This window comes from Eublepharis macularius, chromosome 8, assembly GCF_028583425.1.
Source record: "Eublepharis macularius isolate TG4126 chromosome 8, MPM_Emac_v1.0, whole genome shotgun sequence".
NCBI classification, from domain to species: domain Eukaryota; kingdom Metazoa; phylum Chordata; class Lepidosauria; order Squamata; family Eublepharidae; genus Eublepharis; species Eublepharis macularius.
The window spans coordinates 43,947,524-43,960,590 of NC_072797.1; the positions used below are offsets into that span (position 1 = coordinate 43,947,524).

Below are 13,067 nucleotides of genomic sequence, written 5' to 3' on the forward strand. Positions count from 1 at the left end.
ATCGCGCGCTTTCACTGTCGTAAAGGGGCCGGGCTGGGGTAGGCGCCAGCCGTAAAGCTGAGCTGTTCGCTTTAGTTGTGCCGCTGCTGGCCTCGCGTGTGCGTTGTCTGCGTCCTCGCTCGCTATGCCCCGGGCGCGGAGGAAACAGCAGCCCAGTGGCAGTTCCCGGGGACAGCTGGTGTTGAGTAAATTCTTCCTGCCTTCTCAGCCGGCCGGCTCTGCCTTGGCCCCTTCTGCTGACCCCCTCGTCTCCGCTGAGGAGAGACGCGAGGGCGGCAGCGCGGCTCCAGCGGCGGCGGCTTCTGCTCGTCTGTACACGGTGCGCGCCTGCCGGGGGATGGATGGGGCTGAGGGCGAGCTGGCTAATAACTCGGGCCTGTGGCGGGTGCACGGTAGCGGGTTTCCACGCGCAGGAGGGTGAGGAGGCAGCACGGACCTCAAGTTTGAAATGGTCTGCCCTCTGTTTAAAAAAATGCTCCTGCAAATAGGAAATCAATACAAAAGGGGGGAGGATATTGCTGTGCTGCTTTTCTTTTCGCATGGAGTTTTTTGTTTAAATGTGGAGGAGCTAGAGTCCACAACCTGCGATCCTAAGCTGGTGTAGTCCGTTCTGTTATCTCAGGATCGGCCACTCTACTCTGCGTGGATAAACCAGGTCTCACTTTGACTTGGCCTGCTATTTACAGCCGTGACATGCCCTGGCCCTGTTTCAGGGAATAGATTTATTTACTTACTTCATGAATAGTCTACCTTTCTCACTGAGACTTAAGGTGGGTTACATAGTGTGAGATTAGTACAATCAGTATCAAGGATATTTCCATAAGCAATGACATAGGGTGAATAAATACAAGTTTACAAAGACATAGCATCAGCAAGGATCCAATACAGAGTTGAAGAAATGCTGAAACAGAACATAATTCTAGGACTGACATTAGACAGCATGAGACATAGAAGTATATATTTAAAGCAACATAACATGTAAGGCAAGATGGTGGTGAAGTCTAAGGTCCCTGGATCTTTAGCAAAGCATCTGAGGCCCCGTCCCTACAATACAGCCCTCCTATCTGAGTAAAAAGACTTTTTGAATAATTCGGTTTTGCATTGTTTGCAGAAAGCCAGGAGAGTGGAGGCTGTCCTGATCTCAGACAGGCTGTTCCACAGGGTAGGGGCCACCACAGAGAAAGCCCGTGCTCAGGCTGCTGTTTATTTTGCCCATGTGCAGGGTAGCACCTGCAGGAGACCCTGTTCAGATGAGCGAAGCTGCCATGGAGGAACATAGGGAGGAAGGCAGTCCTGTAGGTATGCCAGACCAAGGCTGTGAAGAGCTTTGTATGTAATAACCAATACCTTGAATTGAGCACGGTAACTTTTAGGTAGCCAATGCAGTGACTGTAGGGTGGGAATGATGTTCATGTTCATGCTCTTGCTCGCTCCTGATAATAGTTGAACTGCAGCATTTTGCACCAGTTGGAGCTTCCTAGTTAACTTAGATGGGAGACCTATGTATAGTGCATTATAATAGTCAGGTTTTGATGTTACCATAGCATGGATCCAGGTGGCCAGGTCAGCCATGTTAAGGTAAGAAGCCATCTTCCAGGCTAGAGTGAGGTTGTAGAAAGCATTTTTTGTGGCTGCCTTAACTTGTTTTTCTAGTAGTAGCACTGGATCCAAGATAACCCCTAGGCTCTTAACCAACTCTGCAAGGCTCAAACAGACTCCATCGAAAGCGGGGAGTACAATTCCCTTCAAGATCTCTGCCTTCCCAACAAGCATCACTTCAGTCTTGTCTGGGTTCAATTTCAATATTCTTTTTAAGCCATTTCCCCATGGCTGTCAGGCAGCGATCTAAGATTTCTACTGCATTTTGCAGGGACCTGGATAGAGATACAGAGTTGGGTGTCATCTGCTTATTAATGACATTCCACTCCATAGCTGTGAATGAGTTCTAAAGGTTTTATGTAGAGGGTGAATAACATGGGAGATAAGATTGCGCCCTGCAGAACCCTGCAAGATAGTTCTCATTCTGGAGATAATTAATCTCCAGCAGCAACCCTTTGAGTCTTTTTCATGAGAAACAATGTAAACCAGTCCAGGGCACATCCTTTGATGCCCACTTCTTCCTAAATGCTTCAACAGGATGGCATGGTCTGCTGTGTCAAAGGCTGCAGATAGATCCAGGAGGAGCAATAAGGAGACATCTGGAAATCATCTACTAATGCTACTAGTGCCGTTTCTGTCCCAAATCCATACTGGAAAGGGTCTGGATTCACAAAGAGTGCTAGTTATCTAAGAAGGTCAGCTACTGCTCTCTCAATCACTTTGTCCAGAAAGGGCAGATTAGAGACTGGGTGATAATTGGCCACATCAGTTTTGTCTAGGGGTGGTTTTTTAATTAGCAGACAGATAACTACTTGTTTGAGCAGCCAGGGGTGGTGGTGGTAGTGGTGTGAACTTTAAATGGATTGCATTTTTTAAAGGACTAAACAGTATACATACATAAAAATGATCATGGAAAGCTAGAAGTTAGAAAAAGTTAGGTTAGAAAAAATAACAGTCTAATACATAACAACAAATATTTTAATAAAACAAGGTGACAAAATAGACAACAATGCATTAAAACTGTGTTTATTCTATTATAATAATACGAAAACTGAATTACATAACAATATAAACAGGCAAACTAATAAAATGAGGCAATCCTTTTTGTGGTGGTAATGTTTGTTTCAGAAAGTTGTCCAAAGCAGATTGTTATCAGTTGAGAAGTATACATGCGCGTGTGCTCGCCTGGAAATTCTCCCATGTATGTAACATCTATCAAATCATTCCAGACAGAAGCTCTGTTTAACAAGATGTTTTTTTAATGAACATACTGTTTAAAAATATTTTCTTGTATACATACAGCTTACCTTCAGTCACACAGTGACCATTGTGCTGTGATGACAACTGATGCTGAAGCAATCTTGGTAGGGTTGCTGTGAATACAAATTACAAAAACTGCAAGCATAAGCATACTTTTCCTTTGAAATCAACAGGATTTAGTTCAAGATCAAGGAGACAGATTGCCCATTTAAAAGTGCTACAGAAGTTCTAATTCTCAACAGTAAATATGGGGGAAGTATACCCCCGCTGAAGCTTTCAGCATTACTGTCCTGTTAGCTGTAATAGCTGTGCTTTCCTCTTTTACGTACAGATAAATCCACTTAGAAACATGAGTTCCGTGTTGAAGGGTTAGGGCGATCTTGCATTCAAGTGAACCAGGGTAATACAACTTTATTTGTATCTTGTGGTGAGAGATGAGAGTATTAAAATCATTCCTAGTCTGAACCTGGGTAGAAATATCTTGCAGAAGTGCAGTTGTTTTGATTTCTTGCCGAAGGTTTTCTCTAAAATATTTGGGTATCTAGCAAATTTTCTAGAGTTTTGTAAGACAAAACTTCTAACTGAAACAATATAAAAATGCAGTTTATTAGGTAACTTACATAGTTTTCAGCATACATTTATTGGGATATATAATCCACTTCAGAATAGAATGTGTACTTGGCATTGGTGACTAGGTAGGTATTGGTGACTTGCTGTTACTAGGTAGCAAGCATTTACAGTGCAATCCTAAGAAGAGTTACTCTAGTCTAAGCCCATTGAAATCAATGGGCTTAGACTGAAATAACTCTTTTTAGGATTGTTTCTTTGATTTCACAAAGAGCTTGGCCAAAGTTTACATTTTTCTGCAGGTCCTCACAATCAAAAGTGTTGGGAATTCTTCACTGATAGCTTAATCCCAGGCATGTGTAGGCCCAATTTTAATTGGGACTGAGGGTGAAATGGGCCTCCCCATTTTTATTTTATGTGACCTGAAATATCCAGAGGGCTGTTTATCCTGGGATTTCACATACTGTTATGGGTATTTAGGTTCCCTCTGCCATGGAGCCTCTGTTAACCATGGTTCTTAATATCCTGATGGGTAAGGACTATTGTCAAGAAGTATATACTAACGTCAAAGTTCAACTGATACAAATTCAATGGTTTATTGAGGCACTATGCATAAACTGATGCAAAGCATAAAAATAATAGATGAAAAATGGTAAAAGTCAAGGAAATAAGGAAACAAAAAGATATCTGAGGACAATCCAGGATACAAAATGGAAAATAATTGAGCAAGTACTGTATAAGTCTATACCAGAGTTTTAATGCCAGCCCTTAGTAAAGACAGAGTAGGTAGTGAAGAGATAAACAATGAAACTTTACGCATTGTAAAGATTATCATGAGAAAGAACAAAAGTTAATGCATAAATGCTAAAGCCGCTGTAAATTATGAATAATTACCTTCCTACATACTCTAGCTCTTCCTAGTTAAAGTTAAATTCCTAAAAAAAAATCTTACAAAACAAAGTGGGTTTGTAGCTATTTATCAGAGGCTCAATGACCAGGAAACTGGAATGATTGGAATTGCAGGACTCTCACAGGCTCGTAGAACTCAAAGGCTCCTGCAGAAAGAGTGGGCTGAGTCCCGGAATGTTACCCATGCCTTTCATGGTCAGGATTCACTTTGAGGTTCCAAAAAAACAAAACAATAAGACCAAAAAAGTTCAGAATAGTATGTTTCTTGATCTTCAGCCAGTAGCCACTGCTACCATAAGTACAGAGCTTGTACAGAAAGAAATACCTGTAAAAACATGCCAGCTAGACGTAGGAGGTAAACAGACTGCTGTTCTCATGGTATTGCCAATTTGGTGTAGTGGTTAAGAGAGTGGAGAACCAGGTTTGATTCCCCACTCCTCCACTTGAAGCCAGCTGGGTGACCTTGGGCTAGTCACAGCACTCCGGAGCTCTCTCAGAATAGAGAGAGGATAATAATGTGAGGATAATAATGACATACTTTGTAAACCGCTCTGAGTGGCTGTTAAGTTGTCCTGAAGGGTGATATATAAATTGAATGTTGTTGTTGTTGGGAAGCTGTGGAATTACCACTAGTTATATATATTAATTGCTCTGTAAGTAAATCTCAAAGTAAAGAATTTTTTTCACATTGAAGGTTGAACTATTTCACATAGTTCATGGGACATTTGTCCTGTTTTCTTTTTGTATATAATTTCAAACTATAAACAAACCAAACCTTTGAATTACTGTTCTATAGGATCTTGAACCTGGTGGGAAAAGGCAAAGAGCTGCAAAAAACAAAGACCAACAGTCAAAGATTTTGCAGGGTAGAAAAAAGAAAGAGAGAACTGGTGAGTTTTGAATAAGGTGGTTATAACTAAAACAATTCCTAATATATGAAAACTGAAAATTAAACTTGCCTGTTTTAGAAACATTTTTTTTAATTCAGAGAATGAGATCTGAGGACAGATATTCTGTGTCTGTTACAAAGCTACTGGAGTTTCTCTTTTCTACTTCAGTCTTTCATCCACTAAGAAATTAATTTAGAAAAATCAGAGGAGAACTCTGGAACTCTTAACCACTGCTGCCACTGGGAATCTAGGAGTAGTGATAGATTAATGAATGCTTAAGGATGTGCACATCTCCTTTCAGGGAGGAAGAGGGTAATCAATGGCAGGTAGTGTCACTGCTCCCAGCTCTCCAGTAAAACTTACCTGGACATATAGAAGAACTATGTAGTTGCTTAGGGTACTAGGATTTAAAAGGTAGGTAAAGGTGCAAGCACCCTGTGCAAGCACCGAGTCATTACTGACCCATGGGGGGGATGTCATATCACAATGTTTTCTTGGCAGACTTTTATGGAGTGGTTTGCCATTGCCTTCCCCAGTCATCTACACTTTACCCCCAGGAAACCGGGTACTCATTTTACCGACCTTGGAAGGATGGAAGGCTGAGCCAACCTTTAGATGGTTACCTGAACCCGGATTCCGCCAGGATCGAACTCAGGTCGTGAGCAGAGCTTGGGCTCCAGTACTGCAGCTTACCACTCTGCGCCGCAGGGCTCCTAGGATTTAAGGGGTGCCAAATCAGATGGAACTGAATTTCTCTGTTTAAAAATATCTCTAGAATTCTCATTTTTCCTAATATTAAATAGTACGCGTACTCAAAAGCCATAATTAGCTTAAGGGATCAAAAACACTTGGACTGGCCTTGATCTCCAGATTCCAATGAGAGGGTTCTATCAAAAGTCCCCTTTCAATGAGTGGAAGAGCACTTCAGTTCTGCTCTTGTAGGGTTAGAGTGAATGAACTTGAGTTCATTCACAAATGTGGTTTTGCCCCAGGATGGGGGCGGGGGGACACAGGGAAAGTTTAATTCTAGGAACAGAGTACTATTCACAGGTTTTTTTAAAAAATTCAATTAGTGCTGACCATCTATTTGGCAAGGTTAATCTTCATGTGAAACTATACTTACTGGCTGCCAGATATGAGAATCTCTGGATTCAAGCTTAAATGTTTTTTTCTCTAATTATATTTTTATACAATTATGAATACTGTATATAAAGCATTATGGAATACTTAATTTGCATTGAAGGCTGTTACTCAGAAGCAAAACTAATTGATTTATACAATTAAATATAAAGTTTACTGATTTTTTAGATTCCTACTTATAAAAGTTTTTAGGGCTTGTTCAGATGATGCTTCTCCACTGTCAACTCTGCATACAGTATCATGATTGTGTTATGTTGATGTGTGAAGTAAGAAAATTAGCTGATGGAGCAGTGCTTGTAGCACTTGGCATTAACTGTGGAAGTTTGAATTACAAGCAGGGTTTTTGTTTGTTTGTTTTTGCTAATAAAGGAGAGCAAAAGAAATCTACTAGCCCTCGGATATGTTCAGGAACATTTGATAAACTGCAAGAATTCTCTAGCCACTTAGAACAGCAAAGTCATAGGGTTCATTCAGAGATTTTTCACGGAAGCCAATTTGTGAATTTGAAAGAAGACCAGCATCCAGTGGCTGGAAACACTTTGTATTCTCAGAACATCGAAAAGGTAAGCAATTATATCCCAGTACCTCTTGTCAAAATGATTATAGCAATTTTTTTCAAATGTAAACATATACTAAGGCAAGCAGTATAGTGTTCTTAAATCTGGGAATGGTCTTTTCAGTGTGATAACGGTTTGGGGAGAGAATTTGGCATATTTGCCCCATCTTCTTGCTTCAGCAGTTCCCTCAGTTAATTAAAACTGCTTTTAAATGCCTCTTGATAAATGTGTTTGGATGGGCTGAATGAGAAAGAATGGCTAAGAGTACTTACAACTGCTTGTGAATTTATTGGAATTATGGTACTCAAAACATTTATTGAATCTGTAGTTAATTTCACTTGAAAAGAAAAGACAGTGGGTTGGATCCTGTGATCTGCAAGTCCAAGGACTGGAGAATCTTCACATCTTGCCTTCCTCCCCAGAAACATTTCCAGTCCTAGAAAAATTCATCCCAGGGTTGATGGACTTGTGTGTACCAGTATGTAACGATATCCTGTTTAGTTTGTTTGTTAAAGCTTGACAATTGGAACATTTCCCCTGAAAACTGATTTTCATTAGTTAAAAGATTTTATAGATTCAAAATTACTGTATCCTGTATCTGTTGAGTGATTGTCTTCCTTTCCCATTTCCTCTGTTTCTGCTCTCATGTGCCTCCCAGTGCTGCCTTGCCAGGCCTGGGCTCTTAGGAGGCATGCCCCAATCATTCCTCTGCCAGTACCTCAGCTATGACTTGAGGGCACTCTTCTCCACCACCTTAGTTACGTGCAGTTGCCTTTCGGTGCTTATGTTTTACATGATGTATTGGGGGCTGTGTTCTATGATTTGTTGCAGGGTTCCTATTTTAAACCCAGCTTGACTTTCTATCATTGGTTTATAATACTACACTTAAAATATTGTGCTGGCATTAGATCTAAATTAATTTCTTGGGTTTTGCCTGGAAAATATAATATGTGAATCAAAATAAACCATATTATTTTGTACTAATTGTATTATTGCATTCCTGTATGATTTCTCTTGTCAGGAGGAAACATGCCTTGGATTTAGCCGGTTTTCTTCATCAGTTATAAGTTGTGAAAACAATACTTCTGATATGGTTCTCAATAAAAGAACCAAAAGTATATATACACCACTTGAGCTCCAGTTCCTAGAAGTGAAAAATCAGTATAAAGATGTTATTTTATGTGTTGAATGTGGTTATAAGTACAGATTCTTTGGTGAAGATGCAGAGGTAAAACTTTTTTTATCGGTAGCATTTCTTCCTATTTATAAGTTACTGCTATTAACATTACACATGATACCTTTAAAGTACATTCATATGATACAATGTGAATACTTATTAACAGTAATAAGTACCTTCTCTTTCTGCCCTGATCTGATTGAGGGAGGAAAAAGTTTGAGGGAAGGGGTCATGTCCTCATCAACTACTGATTTCAGGGCCCTAGCTGAAGTGCATTGCTTACATAATCATGATTGCTATATAATCATACCTTTGCAAGGAGGAATACAGAATGCTTCTGTATAAGGTTGTATGCAAAACTTTATGTAATTGTAAGACTTATCTTTGTAAAACTTAACCAACTTACACTAGATATTGGCAAGGAAAGTTTTTTTTAAACTGTCATGTGAAATGAGTTGAATTTCCTAGCAGAAAAACAATCATAGTTCGTAATGGTAGTATTTTTCTTCAGCTTTATTTTTGGGGGAAATTCTTTAGGATTACTCTTATTCTTTTCACGAGTAGCTGCTTATCTAATGAGTACCATGTGCTCACTTAAGAGTCTCAAGGCTCTTTTAGGTCTTTCAGAATGAATAGCTGATTGTTGTCGTGCTTTGTAGGTTGCTGCTAAGGAACTGAACATCTTTTGTCATCAAGATCACAACTTTATGACTGCCAGCATACCAACTCACAGACTGTTTGTTCATGTTCGGCGACTTGTAGCAAAGGGATATAAGGTTTTAACTTAATCCGATTCCTAATTCAGCATTTTATTTTATTTAAAGAAATTATGTAACTATAAAGTGTAAGCTGAAAGAAATGTAATTTCTAAACCAAAATGTTTGTGCCTTGCTCTTTATACCAGTTTTAAAATTAAGTCTGAACTGAAGCTACACATCTAATTGCATGTTTGTTTTGGAGCGTGTCAAAAAGTGCCTCCTATTCTCAGCAATTCTGTATGATTTGCTTTGCAAAATTTCTGTGACTGAAGGCTGTTTTGTAACCTTGTGTTCACCTGGCTCAGCAACTTTCCAGTACCACTACTATTACCACTGCTATTTAATCTCACTGTAGTATACCATCTGATTTTGTTTATGGGCATTGGTGATGTTATCCTAGTAGATGGAACACCATGATGTCATCAGTAATCTCATGGGTTGCTTCAGCCAGTTAGATCAGATGGCAGTAAAGCCAAGGATACTCTTAACTGGATAGCCCAGGCTAGACTGAGTCAGATCTCAGAAGCTAAGCAGGGTTTTCCTTGGTTAGTAATTGGTGGGAGACCTCCAGAGAAAACCAGGGTTGCTATGCAGAGGCAGGCAGTGGCACATCATCTCTGTTAGGCTCTTGCCTTGAAAACCCTAGCATGGGTTGCCATAAATCAACTACAATCCACCAAGGCCAAGGATACTGAAAGCAAAAATGTGTACTACTGAGAAGCTGCAGCAGCTATAGGATCAAAAGGGTGCACAAATGACATCAGAGTCGTGCAAATGTTAAATGATGTGAATCTTTTTCTCAAATTATTTTGATGGTATTGAGTAAGCTTACTTTGGACTGGATAGCTAAATTAGTGAATATTTGGTGCAACCCTTAACAAATCAGTTGACTACAGCATAATGAAGGATGGTAATTAGGAATGTGCACTAAAAAGAACGGCATTTTTTCAGATTTGGCTATCTACAGGGGAACAAATATGAGTATTCCAGGTGTTTTGAGTTTTCTCATACTGGTTTGGTATTTGGATCTGATTCCCCCCGCCCCCACACACAAATTCTGAAAATATTTGGCTCTATTATTCCCTATGGGATTCCTATGGGGGAGTCTTTCTGGTGGCTGTTTTAAAAGCAAATGACACCATTTGCCTTGCCACTCTCGCTGATTAAAACTTTGAATTAACCAAGCCTTACAGGGCAAAGGCTCTGGAAGGGAAGACATTTCGGCTTGTCAGAGGCAGCGGAGGGCTGTGAGAGAATCTGTCCCCTCCAGAGCAATCTGTTTGCTTTGTCATTTAAAACTCTGCTTCCCAGCTAACATTGTGTCTCCCGACATGTGAAGAACACGTGTCAGAAGTCTTGTGTAGAGAGGCTGAGAGTGGAGATTCAAACCTGGGTTTCTCAGATCCTAGTCTGACAGTCTGACCACTACATCACACTGACTTTTGGTATATAAAAATTCTTCGTATATGAGAATTGTACACTGCCTCTGGAATATGGAGCAAAGAAGTTGTGATTGAACTGATTTAATAAGCATGGTTTTAATCCTTGAGATTTCTTAATGTTGTGTTTTTAACATTCAATTTGTTGCTTATTTTAATTTTAAAAATATTATTGTTTGTTCCGGTGCTTTACATTATTCGTTTCTCTTACAGGTAGGAGTTGTAAAACAAATGGAAACAGCTGCCTTGAAGGCTGTTGGAGAAAAAAAAAGCTCTCTCTTTACCCGGAAACTAACTGCATTGTATACAAAGTCTACAGTTATAGGAGAAGATATCCTTATCATACATATATTAATATTTTCATATCAGTTCTTTTGATCAGAAGATACTATTACAAAGTAACTTCTGTTCAGACCATAGCCATCTTTCATTAATTATGAAATTTATTTCCCCATGGCTCTTTTACATGAGTTACAAAACCCACTTATCTTTAATTGTAATTTTTCTTCAGATAATTTTATTCCCTGTTAGCATCTTGCATCTTCTTCATGCCTCTGTAATTCCTCAAGCTAGAATAATCATTCTTCCCTTGCCTGTTTTCAAGTGGTATCACATGTGAGCACTCATTATACACAATCTATAATGTAGGTTATATTTTGTTTACGTAGTTCTGGTTCTCTCTCTATAAAAAGGCTTTAATTAAGTCAGAGAAAGGCAGTAAGATATTTAGGAGGATGAAGTGTTTTCCCAGTGAGAGAAAACTAAAGCGTTTGTTTGTTTGTTCGTTTGTTCATTTGTTCATTCATTTGTTTATAGAGTTCATCTATTGCCTCTCCAGAGATTTGCTTGAGGCAGCTTACAAGTAAAAACAGCACTGTAAAAACGTAACAACACCTGGGTTTTTTAGCTTAGAAGAAAGATGGCTAAAAGGATATATAATAGACATGTATAAAAATTGTGGGTTTTTTTTTTAGTTTTTCATAACACTGGAATTCAACATAACCTTAATTGACAGTTGGTCCTAGGACTGAATAGAAAAAATAATTTTTTCATCTAATATGCTGTCCGTTTTTGTGGTTTGCTGGGTTCTCCATAATCATTTCATGTAGTCATAACTAGGATGATATCAGATCATCCTACAGCGTGTGCTGTAATGTCACTTTCCCTACAGAACCGAGGAGGACAGCATATTGAATACTATGTAAATGAGCCATTCAGTATATTACTTCAGTTCGTTATAAGAGCTACACATCAAGTAGTTTTTCTTAATATTGATCAAATGTGAATCCTTTGCTGAAGCTTGATTATCTTTCTGATGCTGAGGAACTACCATCTGATGCCTGTGATAATTATCTACTCTGTATCTCAGAAAGCAAAGAAAGTTTCAGAGAGAAGAGACAAAACAGTATTATAGGTATAGTGGTAAGTAGTCTTATGGAATTTCTATGGGCTTAATACTTATCTGCAGTGTAATTTGGTTTTAGAATTGTTTGTGGCAACTCGTGAGTTTCATAAAAACAGTGAAAATCCCAGTGTTACTTACATTTAGAATATAATTTTTTGTCTATTTATATAAATAAACTTAAAAAATAAGTAACGTTGACTGCTTATATATGATACAAGCCCAGCAAATTAGTCACTTGCTTGATTCCTCACATATAGCAGCAATGTGGCCCCACCTAGAATGAATCTGTCATGGGGGAGGCAGTTTGAAGGTCCTTGAAGCCTGCCTAAACAGTGGTTTGGAAACTCTAGTTTGCTGAGAGCCCCCTCTCCCGTGACCTAATGATGCTAATTGACAGTAGATTTCAGGACTGACGAAGTCTCTACACAAAGTATGATTAATTTATTAAATTCACTAGTACTAGGTGGGGTGATGGCCAGTAGCAGACTTAAAGAGGATTATACGGGCTCATTCAGGACATATTTATCCATGTCTATTAGTTAACTAAATGGAATATTTGGATATCCACTTACGAAAATCCCAAGGCATCTGATTGGCTTTTGCTGGATTAGGTGGACTGCAGTTTCATCTAGCAAGATGACTCTTAAATTAGTTCCTTGATAAATGCATTGTATTTTCATTAATATCAAAGCAGGTGTTCAGTGACTGGATTATGGCCACAGGTTACAGTTCTTTGTGCAGTCTCAGGGTGCTTAACTTCTATTGACTTTAATGGAAATTAAAGTGGCTTGTGTGCAGGATTGTCACCTTTATGGTTCAGCAGGACCTTGACGGTCACATAATATGTTGTTCTTAAAAGTTTTAGAAGACAGCCAATAGTCAGCACAATGTATGCAGATTTTCCCCACATTCTCTTTCCCCTACAAGTTCTGTTGATTGCTGAAAAGGTGATGCCTGAAGTTGTGGGAACTTCATGGATAAAGAGAAGTTGTGGTTAGGGGTGTGCAGGAGGGGGTTGATTTGGGTTTCCCGCTTCGGGTTTACCTGAAGTAGGAAAAAAATTAGGAAATACCTTAATTCCGAAGCGGCAAGCCGCTTTGAAATTAAGGCACTTTATTTGCTTCGGTATGCTCCGTAAATATTCGGAGCATACTGAAGCAAGGGGGGCAACTCCCCCACCCCCTCTGGGGAAACCCTTCCACACACACCCCCGGGGAAACCTTCCACCCCCATCCACCTACCTGGCGGGAGGGTCAGCTGTGCCGCGGGCTGCTGTCATGGTGGCAGCGGCACGAGGCTGCAATGGCCTGGAGCCTCCAGGCCATCGCAGCCTCGTGCCGCTGCCGCCTGAGCCTCCGGGACATTG

General features: G+C 39.7%; 1 protein-coding gene across 1 annotated transcript in view; it reads left to right on the forward strand.

The window, feature by feature from the left end:
• Positions 1 to 70: 70 nt before the first annotated feature.
• Positions 71 to 13,067, forward strand: part of MSH3 (mutS homolog 3) — an 87,850-nt gene continuing 74,853 nt past the window's right edge. Inside the window, exons 1-7 of the mRNA XM_054986657.1 lie at positions 71 to 319; positions 5,132 to 5,225; positions 6,735 to 6,928; positions 7,944 to 8,150; positions 8,759 to 8,875; positions 10,510 to 10,627; positions 11,576 to 11,718. Coding sequence (XP_054842632.1) covers positions 125 to 319; positions 5,132 to 5,225; positions 6,735 to 6,928; positions 7,944 to 8,150; positions 8,759 to 8,875; positions 10,510 to 10,627; positions 11,576 to 11,718 — 1,068 coding nt within the window. The 5' untranslated portion in view covers positions 71 to 124. The remainder of the gene's footprint in view (positions 320 to 5,131; positions 5,226 to 6,734; positions 6,929 to 7,943; positions 8,151 to 8,758; positions 8,876 to 10,509; positions 10,628 to 11,575; positions 11,719 to 13,067) is intronic.